Source organism: Pseudophryne corroboree, chromosome 6 (assembly GCF_028390025.1).
Source record: "Pseudophryne corroboree isolate aPseCor3 chromosome 6, aPseCor3.hap2, whole genome shotgun sequence".
Classification (NCBI taxonomy): Eukaryota; Metazoa; Chordata; class Amphibia; order Anura; family Myobatrachidae; genus Pseudophryne; species Pseudophryne corroboree.
In genome coordinates, this window is record NC_086449.1 from 844,925,987 (window position 1) to 844,946,089 (window position 20,103).

The window sequence follows — 20,103 nt, forward strand, 5'->3', positions numbered from 1 at the left end:
GTAGGGGGGGTTAGATAGCGGCACATGCTCAGTCACAATGTCAGGGTATAATTCATATATTGCAGTAAGCGGAGGGGGGGTGTAGGGGGGGGTTAGTTAGCGGCACATGCTCAGTCACATAGTCAGGGTATATTTCATATATTGCAGTAAGCGGGGGTGGGGGGGGTTAGTTAGCGGCACATGCTCAGTCACATAGTCAGTGTATATTTCATATATTGCAGTAAGAGGAGGGGGGGTGTAGGGGGGGTAGTTAGCGGCACATGCTCAGTCACATAGTCAGGGTATAATTCATATATTGCAGTAAGCGGAGGGAGGGGGGGTGTAGGGGGGGGTAGTTAGTGGCACATGCTCAGTCACATAGTCAGGGTATAATTCATATATTGCAGTAAGGGGAGGGGGGGGGTGTAGGGAGGGTAGTTAGCGGCACATGCTCAGTCACATAGTCAGGATATATTTCATATATTACAGTAAGCGGAGGAGGGGGTGTAGGGGGGGGTTAGTTAGCGGCACATGCTCAGTCACATAGTCAGGGTATATTTCATATATTGTAGTAAGAGGAGGGAGGGGTGTAGGGGGGGTTAGTTAGTGGCACATGCTCAGTCACATAGTCAGGGTATAATTCATATATTGCAGTAAGAGGAGGGGGGGTGTAGGGGGGGGTTAGTTAGCGGCACATGCTCAGTCACATAGTCAGGGTATAATTCATATATTGCAGTAAGCGGAGGGAGGGGTGTAGGGGGGGTTAGTTAGCGGCACATGCTCAGTCACATAGTCAGGGTATATTTCATATATTGCAGTAAGAGGAGGGAGGGGTGTAGGGAGGGTAGTTAGCGGCACATGCTCAGTCACATAGTCAGGGTATATTTCATATATTGCAGTAAGAGGAGGGAGGGGTGTAGGGAGGGTAGTTAGCGGCACATGCTCAGTCACATAGTCAGGGTATATTTCATATATTGCAGTAAGCGGAGGGGGGGGGTGTAGCGGGGGGTAGTTAGCGGCACATGCTCAGTCACAATGTCAGGTTATATTTCATATATTGCAGTAAGCAGAGGGAGGGGTGTAGGGGGGGGGTTAGTTAGTGGCACATGCTCAGTCACATAGTCAGGGTATATTACATATATTGCAGTAAGCGGAGGGAGGGGTGTAGGGGGGGTAGTTAGCGGCACATGCTCAGTCACATAGTCAGGGTATATTTCATATATTGCAGTAAGCGGAGGGGGGGGTGTAGGGGGGGGGGGTAGTTAGCGGCACATGCTCAGTCACATAGTCAGGGTATATTTAATATATTGTAGTAAGCGGAGGGAGGGGTGTAGGGGGGGTTAGTTAGCGGCACATGCTCAGTCACATAGTCAGGGTATATTACATATATTGCAGTAAGCGGAGGGAGGGGTGTAGGGGGGGTAGTTAGCGGCACATGCTCCGTCACAATGTCAGGGTATATTTCATATATTGCAGTAAGCGGAGGGGGGGGTTAGTTAGCGGCACGTGCTCAGTCACATAGTCAGGGTATATTTCATATATTGCAGTAAGAGGAGGGGTGTGGAGGGGGGGTAGTTAGCGGCACATGCTCAGTCACATAGTCAGGGTTTAATTCATATATTGCAGTAAGAGGAGGGGGGTGTAGGGGGCAGGGGCGGAAGTCCGGGAGGCAGCGGAGTCGGCTGCCGCCGGGCTCCTGACCCGCAGAGGGCGCCTCGCAGTGGCGCCTCTGACATTACACAGATTGACATGCGGACGAGCGCCCGCATGTCAATCTGATGTCTCCCTCCCTGCTGTGTTGGAGGGACATGGAGCGCATCGCGCGTCTCCTGTGTCCCTCCCTGGCTCTCTCCCGGCCGGTCTAAGGAAGTGCCATTCGTGAGCTCTGATTGGCTCACGAACCGGCACTTCCTGTATTAGACCGGCCGGGGGAGAGAGCCAGGGAGGGACACAGGAGACGCGCGATGCGCTCCATGTCCCTCCAACACAAGGTGGGAGCAGGCACTGGGGGCATATACCTGGTACTGGGGGGCATATACCTGGCACTGGGGGGGGAGGAGACCTGGCACTGGGGGGCATATACATGGCACTTGGGGGCATATACCTGGCACTGGGGGGGAAGACCTGGCACTGGGGGGCATATACCTGGCACTGTGGGGTATATACCTGGCACTGTGGGGTATATACCTGGCACTGTGGGGCATATACCTGGCACTGGGGGGGGAAGACCTGGCACTGGGGGGCATATACCTGGCATTGGGGGGCATATACCTGGCACTGGGGGGCATATACCTGGCACTGGGGGGGGGGAGACCTGGCACTGGGGGGCATATACATGGCACTGTGGGGGAAGACCTGGCACTGGGGGGGAAGACCTGGCACTGGGGGGCATATACCTGGCACTGTGGGGCATATACCTGGCACTGGGGGGCATATACCTGGCACTGGGGGGGAAGACCTGGCACTGGGACGGGGGGCATATGTGGCACTGGGGAGGGGGGTATATTTGGCACTGGGGGCATATACCTGGCACTGTGGGGGAAGACCTGGCACTGGGGGGCATATACCTGGCACTGGGGGAGGAGACCTGGCACTGGGGCGGGGGGCATATGTGGCACTGGGGAGGGGGGTATATTTGGCACTGGGGGCATATACCTGGCACAGTGGGGGAAGATCTGGCACTGGGGGCATATGGGGGAAGATCTGGCACTGGGGGCATATACCTGGCACTGGGCGCATATACCTGGCCCTGTGGGGGAATATCTGGCACTGGGGGCATATACCTGGCCCTGTGGGGGAATATCTGGCACTGGGGGCATATACCTGGCACTGGGCGCATATACCTGGCCCTGTGGGGGAATATCTGGCACTGGGGGCATATACCCGGCACTGTGGGGGGAATATCTGGCACTGGGGGCATACACCTGGCACTGTGGGGGAATATCTGGCATTGGGGGCATATGCCTGGCACTGTGGAGAAATATCTGGCACTGGGGGCATATAGCTGGCACTGAGGGGGCATAGGTGGCACTGTGGTGGAATATTTGGCACTGTGGGGGAGTAGGCACTGAGGGGGCATATGTGGCACTGTGGTGGAATATTTGGCACGGGGGGGAGCAGGCACTGAGGGGGCATATGTGGCACTGGGGGGGTATATTTGGCACTGGGGGCATGTACCTGGCACTGGAGGCATATACCTGACACTGTGGGGGAATATCTGGCACTGGGGGCATATGTGGCACTGGGAGCACGGCCCTAGCAACACGCACTACCCCCTAGCAATGAGCATGACACCCAGTGCATGAACCCCCTGGCAACGAGCATGACACCCTGAGCATGAAACCCCTGGCACCGTGCATGGAACCGCTGGCAACGAGCATGACACCCAGTGCATGAAACCCCTGGCAACGAGCATGACACCCTGAGCATGAAAACCCCTGGCACCGTGCATGGAACCAAGAGCATGAAACCGCTGGCAACGAACATGACACCCAGTGCATGAAACCCCTGGCAACGAGCATGACAACCTGAGTATGAAAACCCCTGGCACCGTGCATGGAACCAAGAGCATGAAACCCCTGGCAACGAGCAGGTAATTTAAAAGTAATTAGAAGCCTTACTGTAGAACTTAATGTATAATGGGCATTACGGTGTGTGGCATAATGTATCACGGACATTGCGGTGTGTGTCATAATGTGTCGGGCATTACGGTGTATGGTATACTATATCGCGGGCATTGTGATATGTGGTATAATGTCTCAGGCTCATTGTGGTGTGTGTTATACTGTGTCAAAGACATTGTATGTGCTATAATGTATCAAGGGCATTGCAGTGTGTAGCATAATGTATAACGGGCATTGTGATTCCTGTCATAATGTGTCACAGGCATTACGGTGTGTGGTATAATGTATCAGGGGCATTGCAGTGTGTAGCATAATGTATAACGGGCATTACGATTCCTGTCATAATGTGTCGGGGGCATTACGGTGTGTGGTATACTATATCGCGGGCATTGTGATATGTGGTATAATGTCTCAGGCTCATTGTGGTGTGTGTTATACTGTGTCAAAGACATTGTATGTGCTATAATGTATCAAGGGCATTGCAGTGTGTAGCATAATGTATAACGGGCATTGTGATTCCTGTCATAATGTGTCACAGGCATTACGGTGTGTGGTATAATGTATCAGGGGCATTGCAGTGTGTAGCATAATGTATAACGGGCATTACGATTCCTGTCATAATGTGTCGGGGGCATTACGGTGTGTGGCATAATGTGTCGGGGGCATTATGGTGTGTTCATATTGTGTCATGTGCATTATTGTGTGTGGCATAATGTCTAAGGGCCACTGCAGTATGTGGCATAATGTATACTGGGCATTACTATAAGGAGGAAAAATTACAAATAATGTAAGGGGCATGAATCAGGATTAATTTTCTTTCCCGCCTGGGCGTGCAGGTTGGAAAACTGGGGTATAACGCAGTCTTTTCCTGCAATGTCACGCCCCTTTATGGTAAGCCACGCCCATCCCAACGAAGCCACACACTCTATACTGCCAATTATGGAGGGGGGGGGGGGGCGAATAATTTTTTGGCTTGGGGGAGAAAAATTTCTAGTTACGTCACTGAACTGACTCATTCCTGTAAGCCGCCACCACAGCGCAAACCCCAGGAGAGTACGCTGGTGCGCGCCTGCTGTGGGAGGTAGGAGAGGAGCTGCTGCTACCGTTGCCCCGCTGCTGTGGGGAAGGGGGGGACGGGATGGATGGACACACGTGCGAGGCGGAGTTTAAGAGCTGGTACCACGCTTGCCTTGTATTCCACTTCCTAATTGCGCTCTGCCTCCGGTAATTGGGGAGGAGAGAAGAGCCTTCTTTCACTACACAAGGTATCCATCTATGCTCCCTTTCTCCCTGCATAAGTGCACTGCCAGTATACTGTATGTATGTTTGTATATATAGATTGAGGTAGGGGTCTGGCACAGCCACATAATAGACTAATACATTTGGTGCCCTCACAGCAAAGTAGTTTAGCAAAATAGAGGTGGTGCGGCACTCCAATGATTTGCACACTGACACCAATTGAAGTAGTGCAACGTTTCAATGCCCGTTTAATGAATCTGCATTTTTGTCATATATACAATGACCCCCATTCTGCCTCATCCCGCCTCATATATACAATGACCCCCATTCTGCCTCATCCCGTCCTCCAGACCTCTGTTACTCCATCTGCCCCCCCCCCCCCCCCCCCCCCCATTTGCCAAGTCCTTCTGCCCGCCCGCGACCATCCCTCCCCATCTTCCTCCCATAATTAATTGTCCTCCCGCAGGGAATACATATGTTTTACCGACAGACGGGATGCCGTCTGTCAGCATCCTGACAGCAGCATCCCGTCCGTCAGAATTCTGGCAGGGGGCGTGCGCAATGAAGGCCCTTGCTTGTTGCGCTCGCAACGCAGTGGTCTCGGTGGTTCCCATCCCACTCTATTGGTGTTGTGGACACCCACGAATGGGAATAAGACCTGTGAGACGGTATTCTGGTGTCGGTATCCTGACCGCTAGGAATCCCGACAGCCAGCAAAATGATTGCCTCCCCTCCCGCAGTATCGGTCACATAATAGACTCACTTTCAGCTCCAGGCCCATGTGGACCCCAAACTGGCACTGGTCTGCAGGGATGTATCATTGGCACAAGGTTAAAAATGCAGCCAAACCTCCAAAAATGCAGTTTTCAGAGGTTTGGCGGCTTACTACTTATCCACCAAGCCTAGACCCCAGGGCTTGGATGCGGTGGGCAACACCATCTTTAGATGGGCTTCTATCACATTACCCATTGGACCCCTCCCAGCACCCCCTAGTGGGGCGCATCAGCCCACGCATGCACAGATAGGACTCCGGATCATACACCGGGAAGTTCTACTGTATCATGGCAAAGAATAGCTCTCACCGCAAGAGCTGTCCTTTGGAAATTTCTTCATGCATACGCCATTATGCTTGCAAAGAATGGCAGGATATATATATATATATATAAATATATATATATAGCCTGCAGGATCAATATTGGTGTGGTGTGTGTGTATGTATATATATATATATATATATATATTATATATATATATATATATATATATATATATATATATATATATATATATATATATATATAAAAAAAAATTTTTGCCTCTATATAGGGGGGCACCTGTATTTATATTGCCTCCGGGCGTCTAGGACGAACTTACGCCACTGGTAGGGGGGGGTAGTTAGCGGCACATGCTCAGTCACAATGTCAGGGTATAATTCATATATTGCAGTAAGCGGAGGGAGGGGTGTAGGGGGGGGTTAGTTAGCGGCACATGCTCAGTCACATAGTCAGGGTATAATTCATATATTGCAGTAAGCGGAGGGAGGGGTGTAGGGGGGGTTAGTTAGCGGCACATGCTCAGTCACATAGTCAGGTATAATTCATATATTGCAGTAAGCGGAGGGGGGGGGGTGTAGGGGGGTAGTTAGCGGCACATGCTCAGTCACATAGTCAGGGTATATTTCATATATTGCAGTAAGCGGAGGGGGGGGGTTAGTTAGCGGCACATGCTCAGTCACATAGTCAGTGTATATTTCATATATTGCAGTAAGCGGAGGGGGGGTGTAGGGGGGGGGTAGTTAGCGGCACATGCTCAGTCACATAGTCAGGGTATATTTCATATATTTCAGTAAGCGGGGGTGGGGGGGTTAGTTAGCGGCACATGCTCAGTCACATAGTCAGTGTATATTTCATATATTGCAGTAAGAGGAGGGGGGGTGTAGGGGGGGGGGTAGTTAGCGGCACATGCTCAGTCACATAGTCAGGGTATATTTCATATATTGCAGTAAGAGGAGGGGAGGGGTGTAGGGGGGGTTAGTTAGTGGCACATGCTCAGTCACATAGTCAGGGTATATTTCATATATTGCAGTAAGCGGAGGGGGGGGTGTAGGGGGGGGGTAGTTAGTGGCACATGCTCAGTCACATAGTCAGGGTATATTTCATATATTGCAGTAAGAGGAGGGAGGGGAGTAGGGGGGGGTTAGTTAGTGGCACATGCTCAGTCACATAGTCAGGGTATATTTCATATATTGCAGTAAGCGGAGGGGGGGGGGGTTAGTTAGCGGCACATGCTCAGTCACATAGTCAGGGTATATTTCATATATTGCAGTAAGCGGAGGGGGGGTGTAGGGGGGGCTAGTTAGTGACACATGCTCAGTCACATAGTCAGGGTATATTTCATATATTGCAGTAAGAGGAGGGAGGGGGGTGTAGGGGGGGTTAGTTAGTGGCACATGCTCAGTCACATAGTCAGGGTATAATTCATATATTGCAGTAAGCGGAGGGGGGGGTGTAGGGGGGGTAGTTAGCGGCACATGCTCAGTCACATAGTCAGGGTATAATTCATATATTGCAGTAAGCGGAGGGGGGGGTGTAGGGGGTTAGTTAGTGGCACATGCTCAGTCACATAGTCAGGGTATAATTCATATATTGCAGTAAGCGGAGGGGGGGTGTAGGGGGGGGTAGTTAGCGGCACATGGTCAGTCACATAGTCAGGGTATATTTCATATATTGCAGTAAGCGGAGGGATGGGTGTAGGGGGGGTAGTTAGTGGCACATGCTCAGTCACATAGTCAGGGTATAATTCATATATTGCAGTAAGCGGAGGGGGGGTGTAGGGGGGTTAGTTAGTGGCACATGCTCAGTCACATAGTCAGGGTATAATTCATATATTGCAGTAAGCGGAGGGGGGGTGTAGGGGGGGTAGTTAGCGGCACATGGTCAGTCACATAGTCAGGGTATATTTCATATATTGCAGTAAGCGGAGGAGGGGGTGTAGGGGGGGTAGTTAGCGGCACATGCTCAGTCACATAGTCAGGGTATATTTCATATATTGCAGTAAGCGGAGGGAGGGGAGTAGGGGGGGGTTAGTTAGTGGCACATGCTCTGTCACATAGTCAGGGTTTAATTCATATATTGCAGTAAGCGGAGGGGGGGTGTAGGGGGGGTAGTTAGCGTCACATGCTCAGTCACATAGTCAGGGTATATTTCATATATTGCAGTAAGCGGAGGGGGGGGGTGTAGGGGGGGGCTAGTTAGTGACACATGCTCAGTCACATAGTCAGGGTATATTTCATATATTGCAGTAAGAGGAGGGAGGGGGGTGTAGGGGGGGTTAGTTAGTGGCACATGCTCAGTCACATAGTCAGGGTATAATTCATATATTGCAGTAAGCGGAGGGGGGGTGTAGGGGGGGTAGTTAGCGGCACATGCTCAGTCACATAGTCAGGGTATAATTCATATATTGCAGTAAGCGGAGGGGGGGGTGTAGGGGGTTACTTAGTGGCACATGCTCAGTCACATAGTCAGGTATAATTCATATATTGCAGTAAGCGGAGGGGGGGTGTAGGGGGGGTAGTTAGCGGCACATGGTCAGTCACATAGTCAGGGTATATTTCATATATTGCAGTAAGCGGAGGAGGGGGTGTAGGGGGGGTAGTTAGCGGCACATGCTCAGTCACATAGTCAGGGTATATTTCATATATTGCAGTAAGCGGAGGGAGGGGGGTGTAGGGAGGGTAGTTAGTGGCACATGCTCAGTCACATAGTCAGGGTATAATTCATATAATGCAGTAAGCGGAGGGAGGGGTGTAGGGGGGGGGTAGTTAGCGGCACATGCTCAGTCACATAGTCAGGGTATAATTCATATATTGCAGTAAGCGGAGGGGGGGTGTAGGGAGGGTTAGTTAGCGGCACATGCTCAGTCACATAGTCAGGGTATAATTCATATATTGCAGTAAGAGGAGGGGGGGGTGTAGGGGGGTTAGTTAGCGGCACATGCTCAGTCACATAGTCAGGGTATAATTCATATATTGCAGTAAGAGGAGGGGGGGTGTAGGGAGTGTAGTTAGCGGCACATGCTCAGTCACATAGTCAGGGTATATTTCATATATTGCAGTAAGCGGAGGGAGGGGTGTAGGGGGGGGTAGTTAGCGGCACATGCTCAGTCACATAGTCAGGGTATATTTCATATATTGCAGTAAGAGGAGGGGGGGTGTAGGGGGGGTAGTTAGCGGCACATGCTCAGTCACATAGTCAGGGTATAATTCATATATTGCAGTAAGCGGAGGGGGGGGTGTAGGGGGGGTTAGTTAGCGGCACATGCTCAGTCACATAGTCAGGGTATAATTCATATATTGCAGTAAGCGGAGGGGGGGGTGTAGGGGGGGTGTAGTTAGCGGCACATGCTCAGTCACATAGTCAGGGTATATTTCATATATTGCAGTAAGAGGAGGGGGGGGTGTAGGGGAGGGTAGTTAGCGGCACATGCTCAGTCACATAGTCAGGGTATAATTCATATATTGCAGTAAGCGGAGGGGGAATGGAGGGGGGGTTAGTTAGCGGCACATGCTCAGTCACATAGTCAGGGTATAATTCATATATTGCAGTAAGAGGAGGGGGGTGTAGGGGGGGTTAGTTAGTGGCATATGCTCAGTCACATAGTCAGGGTATAATTCATATATTGCAGTAAGAGGAGGGGGGTGTAGGGGGGGGTTAGTTAGCGGCACATGCTCAGTCACATAGTCAGGGTATAATTCATATATTGCAGTAAGAGGAGGGGGGTGTAGGGGGGGGTTAGTTAGCGGCACATGCTCAGTCACATAGTCAGGGTATATATCATATATTTCAGTAAGCGGAGGGAGGGGTGTAGGGGGGGTTAGTTAGCGGCACATGCTCAGTCACATAGTCAGGGTATAATTCATATATTGCAGTAAGCAGAGGGGGGTGTAGGGGGGGGGTTAGGGCGGCACATGCTCAGTCACAATGTCAGGGTTTAATTCATATATTGCAGTAAGCGGAGGGAGGGGTGTAGGGGGGGTGTAGTTAGCGGCACATGCTCAGTCACATAGTCAGGGTATAATTCATATATTGCAGTAAGAGGAGGGGGGTGTAGGGGGGGGTTAGTTAGCGGCACATGCTCAGTCACATAGTCAGGGTATAATTCATATATTGCAGTAAGAGGAGGGGGGGGGTTAGTTAGCGGCACATGCTTAGTCACATAGTCAGGGTATATATCATATATTGCAGTAAGAGGAGGGGGTGGGTGTAGGGGGGGGTTAGTTAGCGGCACATGCTCAGTCACAGTCAGGGTATAATTCATATATTGCAGTAAGCAGAGGGAGGGGTGTAGGGGGGGGTGTAGTTAGTGGCACATGCTCAGTCACATAGTCAGGGTATATTTCATATATTGCAGTAAGACGAGGGGGGGGGTGTAGGGGGGGGGTAGTTAGCGGCACATGCTCAGTCACATAGTCAGGGTAAATTTCATATATTGCAGTAAGAGGAGGGGGGGGTGTAGGGGGGGTAGTTAGCGGCACATGCTCAGTCACATAGTCAGGGTATAATTCATATATTGCAGTAAGCGGAGGGGGGGGGTGTAGGGGGGGTAGTTAGCGGCACATGCTCAGTCACATAGTCAGGGTATAATTCATATATTGTAGTAAGCGGAGGGAGGGGTGTAGGGGGGGTTAGTTAGCGGCACATGCTCTGTCACATAGTTAGGGTATATATCATATATTGCAGTAAGGGGAGGGAGGGGGGTGTAGGGGGGGGGGGTAGTTAGCGGCACATGCTCAGTCACATAGTCAGGGGTATATTTCATATATTGCAGTAAGAGGAGGGGGGGGTGTAGGGGGGGTAGTTAGCGGCACATGCTCAGTCACATAGTCAGGGTATAATTCATATACTGCAGTAAGCGGAGGGAGGGGGGTGTAGGGGGGGGGGTAGTTAGCGGCACATGCTCAGTCACATAGTCAGGGTATATTTCATATATTGTAGTAAGAGGAGGGGGGGTGTAGGGGGTGTAGTTAGCGGCACATGCTCAGTCACATAGTCAGGGTATAATTCATATATTGCAGTAAGCGGAGGGGGGGGTAGGAGGGGGTAGTTAGCGGCACATGCTCAGTCACATAGTCAGGGTATATTTCATATATTGCAGTAAGAGGAGGGGGGGGTGTAGGGGGGGTAGTTAGCGGCACATGCTCAGTCACATAGTCAGTGTATAATTCATATATTGCAGTAAGCGGAGGGGGGTGTAGGGGGGGTAGTTAGCGGCACATGCTCAGTCACATAGTCAGGGTATAATTCATATATTGCAGTAAGCGGAGGGAGGGGTGTAGGGGGGGGTTAGTTAGCGGCACATGCTCAGTCACATAGTCAGGGTATATTTCATATATTGCAGTAAGAGGAGGGGGGGTGTAAGGGGGGTGTAGTTAGCGGCACATGCTCAGTCACAATGTCAGGGTATAATTCATATATTGCAGTAAGCGGAGGGAGGGGTGTAGGGGGGGGTTAGTTAGCGGCACATGCTCAGTCACATAGTCAGGGTATAATTCATATATTGCAGTAAGAGGAGGGGGGGTTAGTTAGCGGCACATGCTCAGTCACATAGTCAGGGTATATTTCATATATTGCAGTAAGCGGAGGGAGGGGGGTGTAGGGGGGGGTAGTTAGCGGCACATGCTCAGTCACATAGTCAGTGTATAATTCATATATTGCAGTAAGCGGAGGGGGGTGTAGGGGGGGTAGTTAGCGGCACATGCTCAGTCACATAGTGAGGGTATAATTCATATATTGCAGTAAGAGGAGGGAGGGGTGTAGGGGGGGGTTAGTTAGCGGCACATGCTCAGTCACATAGTCAGGGTATATTTCATATATTGCAGTAAGAGGAGGGGGTGGGTGTAGGGGGGGGTTAGTTAGCGGCACATGCTCAGTCACATGGTCAGGGTATATTTCATATATTGCAGTAAGCGGAGGGAGGGGGGTGTAGGGGGGGGTAGTTAGCGGCACATGCTCAGTCACATAGTCAGGGTATAATTCATATATTGCAGTAAGAGAAGGGAGGGGTGTAGGGGGGGGGTTAGTTAGCGGCACATGCTCAGTCACATAGTCAGGGTATAATTCATATATTGTAGTAAGAGGAGGGAGGGGTGTAGGGGGGGGGTTAGTTAGCGGCACATGCTCATTCACATAGTCAGGGTATATTTCATATATTGCAGTAAGAGGAGGGAGGGGTGTAGGGGGGGGTTAGTTAGCGGCACATGCTCAGTCACATAGTCAGGGTATATTTCATATATTGTAGTAAGAGGAGGGAGGGGTGTAGGGGGGGGTTAGTTAGCGGCACATGCTCAGTCACATAGTCAGGGTATATTTCATATATTGTAGTAAGAGGAGGGAGGGGTGTAGGGGGGGGGTTAGTTAGCGGCACATGCTCAGTCACATAGTCAGGGTATAATTCATATACTGCAGTAAGCGGAGGGGGGTGTAGGGGGGGTTAGTTAGCGGCACATGCTCAGTCACATAGTCAGGGTATAATTCATATATTGCAGTAAGCGGAGGGGGGGGTGTAGGGGGGGGTTAGTTAGCGGCACATGCTCAGTCACATAGTCAGGGTATATTTCATATATTGCAGTAAGAGGAGGGGGGGTGTAGGGGGGGGGGGTTAGTTAGCGGCACATGCTCAGTCACATAGTCAGGGTATATTTCATATATTGCAGTAAGAGAGGGGGGGTGTAGGGGGGGGGGGGTTAGTTAGCGGCACATGCTCAGTCACATAGTCAGGGTATATTTCATATATTGCAGTAAGAGGAGGGGGGGTGTAGGGGGGGGGGGTTAGTTAGCGGCACATGCTCAGTCACATAGTCAGGGTATATATCATATATTGCAGTAAGAGGAGGGGGGGTGTAGGGGGGGGGGGTTAGTTAGCGGCACATGCTCAGTCACATAGTCAGGGTATATTTCATATATTGCAGTAAGAGGAGGGGGGGTGTAGGGGGGGGGGGTTAGTTAGCGGCACATGCTCAGTCACATAGTCAGGGTATATTTCATATATTGCAGTAAGAGGAGGGGGGGGTGTAGGGGGGGGGGGTTTAGTTAGCGGCACATGCTCAGTCACATAGTCAGGGTATATATCATATATTGCAGTAAGAGGAGGGGGGGGTGTAGGGGGGGGGGGGGTTAGTTAGTGGCACATGCTCAGTCACATAGTCAGGGTATAATTCATATATTGCAGTAAGAGGAGGGGGGGTGTAGGGGGGGGTTAGTTAGTGGCACATGCTCAGTCACATAGTCAGGGTATAATTCATATATTGCAGTAAGAGGAGGGGGTGGGTCAGAGCTTTCTCAGTGTCTCTGTCCCTGCGTGTGATTTCTGAGACATCCCTGCGGATAGGGGCGTATTTATCCATCCACACATTGTGATAAATCTGCCCATTTCCCGGCCCTTACCTTCCGCGTCATCCTGTAATAAGCAGTTATAGGACTCATTACGATCATTTTTAGGAGGACAATAGCTGCGTACGTAGTGTACGCCCGAAACACGTCATTCTCAGCGAGCTGCGTCACCACCGACATTCTGCAGAGACAGGAGATGCGAAATCTCTTACATCATACATGTATATACAGCATACATGACCACATGTATATACATCTATATACGTCATATGTGACAGCATTACACATGTATTACATCGAACATGACAGCATTGCACAGGTATAAACATCATACGTGACCACATGTACATACATCTTACATGACAACATTACACATGAATATACATCATACATGACAGCATTGCACATGTACATACATCTTACATGACAGCATTACACATGTATATACATCTTACATGACAGCATTACACATGAATATACATCATACATGACAGCATTACACATGAATATACATCATACATGACAGCATTGCACATGTACATACCTCATACATGACAGCATTACACATGAATATACATCATACATGACAGCATTGCACATGTACATACATCATACATGACAGCATTGCACATGAATATACATCATACATGACAGCATTGCACATGTACATACATCATACATAACAGCATTGCACATGTACATACATGACAGCATTACACATGTACATACATCATACATGACAGCATTGCACATGTACTTACATCATACATGACAGCATTACACATGTACATACATCATACATGAAAGCATTGCACATGAATATACATCATACATGACAGCATTGCACATGTACATACATCATAAATGACAGCATTGCACATGTACATGCATCATACATGACAGCATTGCACATGTACATACATCATACATGACAGCATTACACATGAATATACATCATACATGACAGCATTACACATGAATATACATCATACATGACAGCATTGCACATGTACATACATCATACACGACAGCATTGCACATGAATATACATCATACATGACAGCATTGCACATGTACATACATCATACATGACAGCATTGCACATGTACATACATGACAGCATTACACATGTACATACATCATACATGACAGCATTGCACATGTACATACATCATACATGACAGCATTACACATGTACATACATCATACATGACAGCATTCCACATGTATATACATCAAACGTGACAGCATTCCACATGTATATACATCATACGTGACAGCATTACACATGTATATGCATCATACATGACAGCATTGCACATGTATATACATCAAACGTGACAGCATTACACATGTATATACATCATACATGACAGCATTCCACATGTATATATCATACATGACAGCATTGCACATGAATATACATCATACATGACAGCATTTCACATGTATATACATCACACGTGATAGTAAATATCACACCACCTAGTCACATGATACCTGAAGGGAGATTTATTAAAGTTTCTACAAGTGAAAAGTGTTGCTGTTACCCGTAGCAACCAGAGTCTATCATTTTCTAAGATGCATAGGGACATGACAGCTAGAATTTGGCTGCTGCCACTGTAGAAACGTTAGTAAATCCATACCTCTCCGCTGTGGAGGGGGAGCTGGGGGGCTGCATGTCACTCGCTGCTCTGCTTACACATGGGGGACTGGGGGTGTGGCCAGCAGCCACCCCCACACACACACACACACACACACACACACACACACACACACACACACACACACACACACACACACACACACACACACACCCTGATTGCCCCCTCACACAGACACAATGGGGTAAACTTACTAAAACTTCTACAACAGAATTGGTGATGTTACCCACAGCAACCAATCAGATGCTGTCTATCATTCCTTTATTGCCTTATAGAAAATTATAGAATGCATTAGGTTGCTATGGGCAACATCATCAATTCTCTGTTTTACAATCTTTAGTAAATGTACCCCCATTGTGTCTTTTCACATTACCAAGAACCAAGGCCCCTATATATTATCCGATTATATACCCAATAATTATCATTCTGACCTCTGTTTATCGCAGTATTATGTACCGCTGGCAGAACCAGCGGCTGCGATATGTGCCCGTCCCTGCCAATGTGATCACTCCGTGTCCGCAGCTGCCGCGCTACTCGGCATGTGTGAGCGGAGACAGTCTACAGATCCCTCTCCCGGCAGCGTGGAGTGTCACCTATATACACTACAATGGCTGACACTACCTGAAGATGGCTACTGGTCATGTGTGAGCGGAGACAGTCTACAGATCCCTCTCCCGGCAGCGTGGAGTGTCACCTATATACACTACAATGGCTGACACTACCTGACGATGGCTACTGGGCACGTGTGAGCGGAGACAGCCTACAGATCCCTCTCCCGGCAGCGTGGAGTGTCACCTATATACACTACAATGGCTGACACTACCTGACGATGGCTACTGGGCATGTGTGAGCAGAGACAGCCTACAGATCCCTCTCCCGGCAGTGTGGAGAGTCACCTATATACACTACAATGGCTGACACTACCTGACGATGGCTACTGGGCATGTGTGAGCGGAGACAGCCTACTGATCCCTCTCCCGGCAGCGTGGAGAGTCACCTATATACACTACAATGGCTGACACTACCTGAAGATGGCTACTGGGCATGTGTGAGCGGAGACAGCCTACTGATCCCTCTCCCGGCAGCGTGGTGTGTCACCTATATACACTACAATGGCTGACACTACCTGAAGATGGCTACTGGGCATGTGTGAGCGGAGACAGCCTACAGATCCCTCTCCCGGCAGCGTGGAGTGTCACCTATATACACTACAATGGCTGACACTACCTGAAGATGGCTACTGGGCATGTGTGAGCGGAGACAGCCTACTGATCCCTCTCCCGGCAGCGTGGAGTGTCACCTATATACACTACAATGGCTGACACTACCTGAAGATGGCTACTGGGCATGTGTGAGCGGAGACAGCCTACAGATCCCTCTCCCGGCAGCGTGGAGTGTCACCTATATACACTACAATGGCTGACACTACCTGAAGATGGCTACTGGGCATGTGTGAGCGGAGACAGCCTACAGATCCCTCTCCCGGCAGCGTGGAGTGTCACCTATATACACTACAATGGCTGACACTACCTGAAGATGGCTACTGGGCATGTGTGAGCGGAGACAGCCTACAGATCCCTCTCCCGGCAGCGTGGTGTGTCACCTATATACACTACAATGGCTGACACTACCTGAAGATGGCTACTGGGCATGTGTGAGCGGAGACAGCCTACAGATCCCTCTCCCAGCAGCGTGGAGTGTCACCTATATACACTACAATGGCTGACACTACCTGAAGATGGCTACTGGGCATGTGTGAGCGGAGACAGCCTACAGATCCCTCTCCCGGCAGCGTGGTGTGTCACCTATATACACTACAATGGCTGACACTACCTGAAGATGGCTACTGGGCATGTGTGAGCGGAGACAGCCTACAGATCCCTCTCCCGGCAGCGTGGTGTGTCACCTACATACACTACAATGGTTGACACTACCTGAAGATGGCTACTGGGCATGTGTGAGCGGAGACAGCCTACAGATCCCTCTCCCGGCAGCGTGGTGTGTCACCTATATACACTACAATGGCTGACACTACCTGAAGATGGCTACTGGGCATGTGTGAGCGGAGACAGCCTACAGATCCCTCTCCCGGCAGCGTGGAGTGTCACCTATATACACTACAATGGCTGACACTACCTGAAGATGGCTACTGGGCATGTGTGAGCGGAGACAGCCTACAGATCCCTCTCCCGGCAGCGTGGAGTGTCACCTATATACACTACAATGGCTGACACTACCTGAAGATGGCTACTGGGCATGTGTGAGCGGAGACAGCCTACAGATCCCTCTCCCGGCAGCGTGGAGTGTCACCTATATACACTACAATGGCTGACACTACCTGAAGATGGCTACTCGGCATGTGTGAGCGGAGACAGCCTACAGATCCCTCTCCCAGCAGCGTGGAATGTCACCTATATACACTACAATGGCTGACACTACCTGAAGATGGCTACTGGTCATGTGTGAGCGGAGACAGCCTACAGATCCCTCTCCCGGCAGTGTGGTGTGTCACCTATATACACTACAATGGCTGACACTACCTGAAGATGGCTACTGGTCATGTGTGAGCAGAGACAGTCTACAGATCCCTCTCCCGGCAGCGTGGTGTGTCACCTATATACACTACAATGGCTGACACTACCTGAAGATGGCTACTGGGCATGTGTGAGCGGAGACAGCCTACAGATCCCTCTCCCGGCAGCGTGGAGTGTCACCTATATACACTACAATGGCTGACACTACCTGAAGATGGCTACTGGGCATGTGTGAGCGGAGACAGCCTACAGATCCCTCTCCCGGCAGCGTGGAGTGTCACCTATATACACTACAATGGCTGACACTACCTGAAGATGGCTACTGGGCATGTGTGAGCGGAGACAGCCTACAGATCCCTCTCCCGGCAGCGTGGAGTGTCACCTATATACACTACAATGGCTGACACTACCTGAAGATGGCTACTCGGCATGTGTGAGCGGAGACAGCCTACAGATCCCTCTCCCGGCAGCGTGGAATGTCACCTATATACACTACAATGGCTGACACTACCTGAAGATGGCTACTGGTCATGTGTGAGCGGAGACAGCCTACAGATCCCTCTCCCGGCAGTGTGGTGTGTCACCTATATACACTACAATGGCTGACACTACCTGAAGATGGCTACTGGGCATGTGTGAGCGGAGACAGTCTACAGATCCCTCTCCCGGCAGCGTGGAGTGTCACCTATATACACTACAATGGCTGACACTACCTGAAGATGGCTACTGGGCATGTGTGAGCGGAGACAGCCTACAGATCCCTCTCCCGGCAGTGTGGTGTGTCACCTATATACACTACAATGGCTGACACTACCTGAAGATGGCTACTGGGCATGTGTGAGCGGAGACAGCCTACAGATCCCTCTCCCGTCAGTGTGGTGTTTCACCTATATACACTACAATGGCTGACACTACCTGAAGATGGCTACTCGGCATGTGTGAGCGGAGACAGCCTACTGATCCCTCTCCCGGCAGCGTGGAGTGTCACCTATATACACTACAATGGCTGACACTACCTGAAGATGGCTACTGGGCATGTGTGAGCGGAGACAGCCTACAGATCCCTCTCCCGGCAGTGTGGAGTGTCACCTATATACACAACAGCGCTGTTTGCCCTGCTCACGGGTGCAGCATTTGTGTTCTGCCGGCGCTTGGAGATTACATCTCCCCCTTGTTGAAAACACAATTTTGTTGTTCTAATACTATTGAAAGTGTCCACAGGCAAAATTGATGGATACATATTTCTCCCGGGTAATCTAGAAAACATGTTCTGCAGAGACTGTAGGAAGAAGTGTAGAAATATTATGTGCAGGGAGTTGGATCCACATTGCACAATCTGCCCCCTATCCCTAGGAATTTGTTTAATCCCCCAGAAGAGTTTGGTTCCTACGTTGTACTCCCCGCTGTACAGCGCTGAGCAGTATATGTAGGAAGCTTTGCAAATAAAAGGAACTGGCTGTAATGTGTAATACCACACACTGTGCAGCTGCAGCATGACCCATTGTATACTGTGTATGAGGAGATCTTCAGTGGTGAAATGTGAGACTGGACATTCCTCAGCTCAAAGTCTGAGAACAACCGAGAGGAAGAAAGAAAGAGGAGAATGTGAGGAGAATACTGTAAATATAACAATGTACCTGGAATCTGTGTGGTCTGTCCGCTCAGCCTGCCCTGGTGGGGTCTGTAGTCAAGTCTGCAAAGTCAGCACTACAACTTCACTCCTGCTCCCTGACTGCAGCCTCTAACTGTGCCCCCTCCCTGCATACACCCTCCCCTCCACACCATACACACCCTCCCCTCCACACCATACACACCCTCCCCTCTATTCCAACTTCTCATATCTAACAGCTCACATACACATCCTCCCCTTTACACCAACACCTCCCCTCTACTCCAACGTCTCCTATCTTCTTCCTCCAACACATGCCTTCTACACCCTACACTCCCTCCCCTCTACTCCAACCTCTCCTATCTTCTTCCTCCAACACATGCCCTCTACACCCTACACACCCTCCCCTCTACACCATACACACCCTCCCCTCCACACCATACACACCCTCCCCTCCACACCATACACACCCTCCCCTCTATTCCAACTTCTCATATCTAACAGCTCACATACACATCCTCCCCTTTACACCAACACCTCCCCTCTACTCCAACGTCTCCTATCTTCTTCCTCCAACACATGCCTTCTACACCCTACACTCCCTCCCCTCTACTCCAACCTCTCCTATCTTCTTCCTCCAACACATGCCCTCTACACCCTACACACCCTCCCCTCTACACCATACACACCCTCCCCTCCACACCATACACACCCTCCCCTCCACACCATACACACCCTCCCCTCTATTCCAACTTCTCATATCTAACAGCTCACATACACATCCTCCCCTTTACACCAACACCTCCCCTCTACTCCAACGTCTCCTATCTTCTTCCTCCAACACATGCCTTCTACACCCTACACTCCCTCCCCTCTACTCCAACCTCTCCTATCTTCTTCCTCCAACACATGCCCTCTACACCCTACACACCCTCCCCTCTACACCATACACACCCTCCCCTCCACACCATACACACCCTCCCCTCCACACCATACACACCCTCCCCTCTATTCCAACTTCTCATATCTAACAGCTCACATACACATCCTCCCCTTTACACCAACACC

At 50.2% G+C, this 20,103-nt stretch overlaps 1 protein-coding gene across 1 annotated transcript in view; it reads right to left on the bottom strand.

Moving 5' to 3' along the window:
• The window catches only part of MGST1 (microsomal glutathione S-transferase 1), a 93,357-nt gene extending 74,179 nt beyond the window's left edge, over window positions 1–19,178 (bottom strand). Inside the window, exons 1-2 of the mRNA XM_063930647.1 lie at window positions 19,064–19,178; window positions 13,283–13,409 (exon numbers count right to left, since the gene is read on the bottom strand). Of these exons, the coding sequence (XP_063786717.1) occupies window positions 13,283–13,408 (126 nt within the window). The 5' untranslated portion in view covers window position 13,409; window positions 19,064–19,178. The remainder of the gene's footprint in view (window positions 1–13,282; window positions 13,410–19,063) is intronic.
• Between the last annotated feature and the right edge of the window lie 925 nt (window positions 19,179–20,103).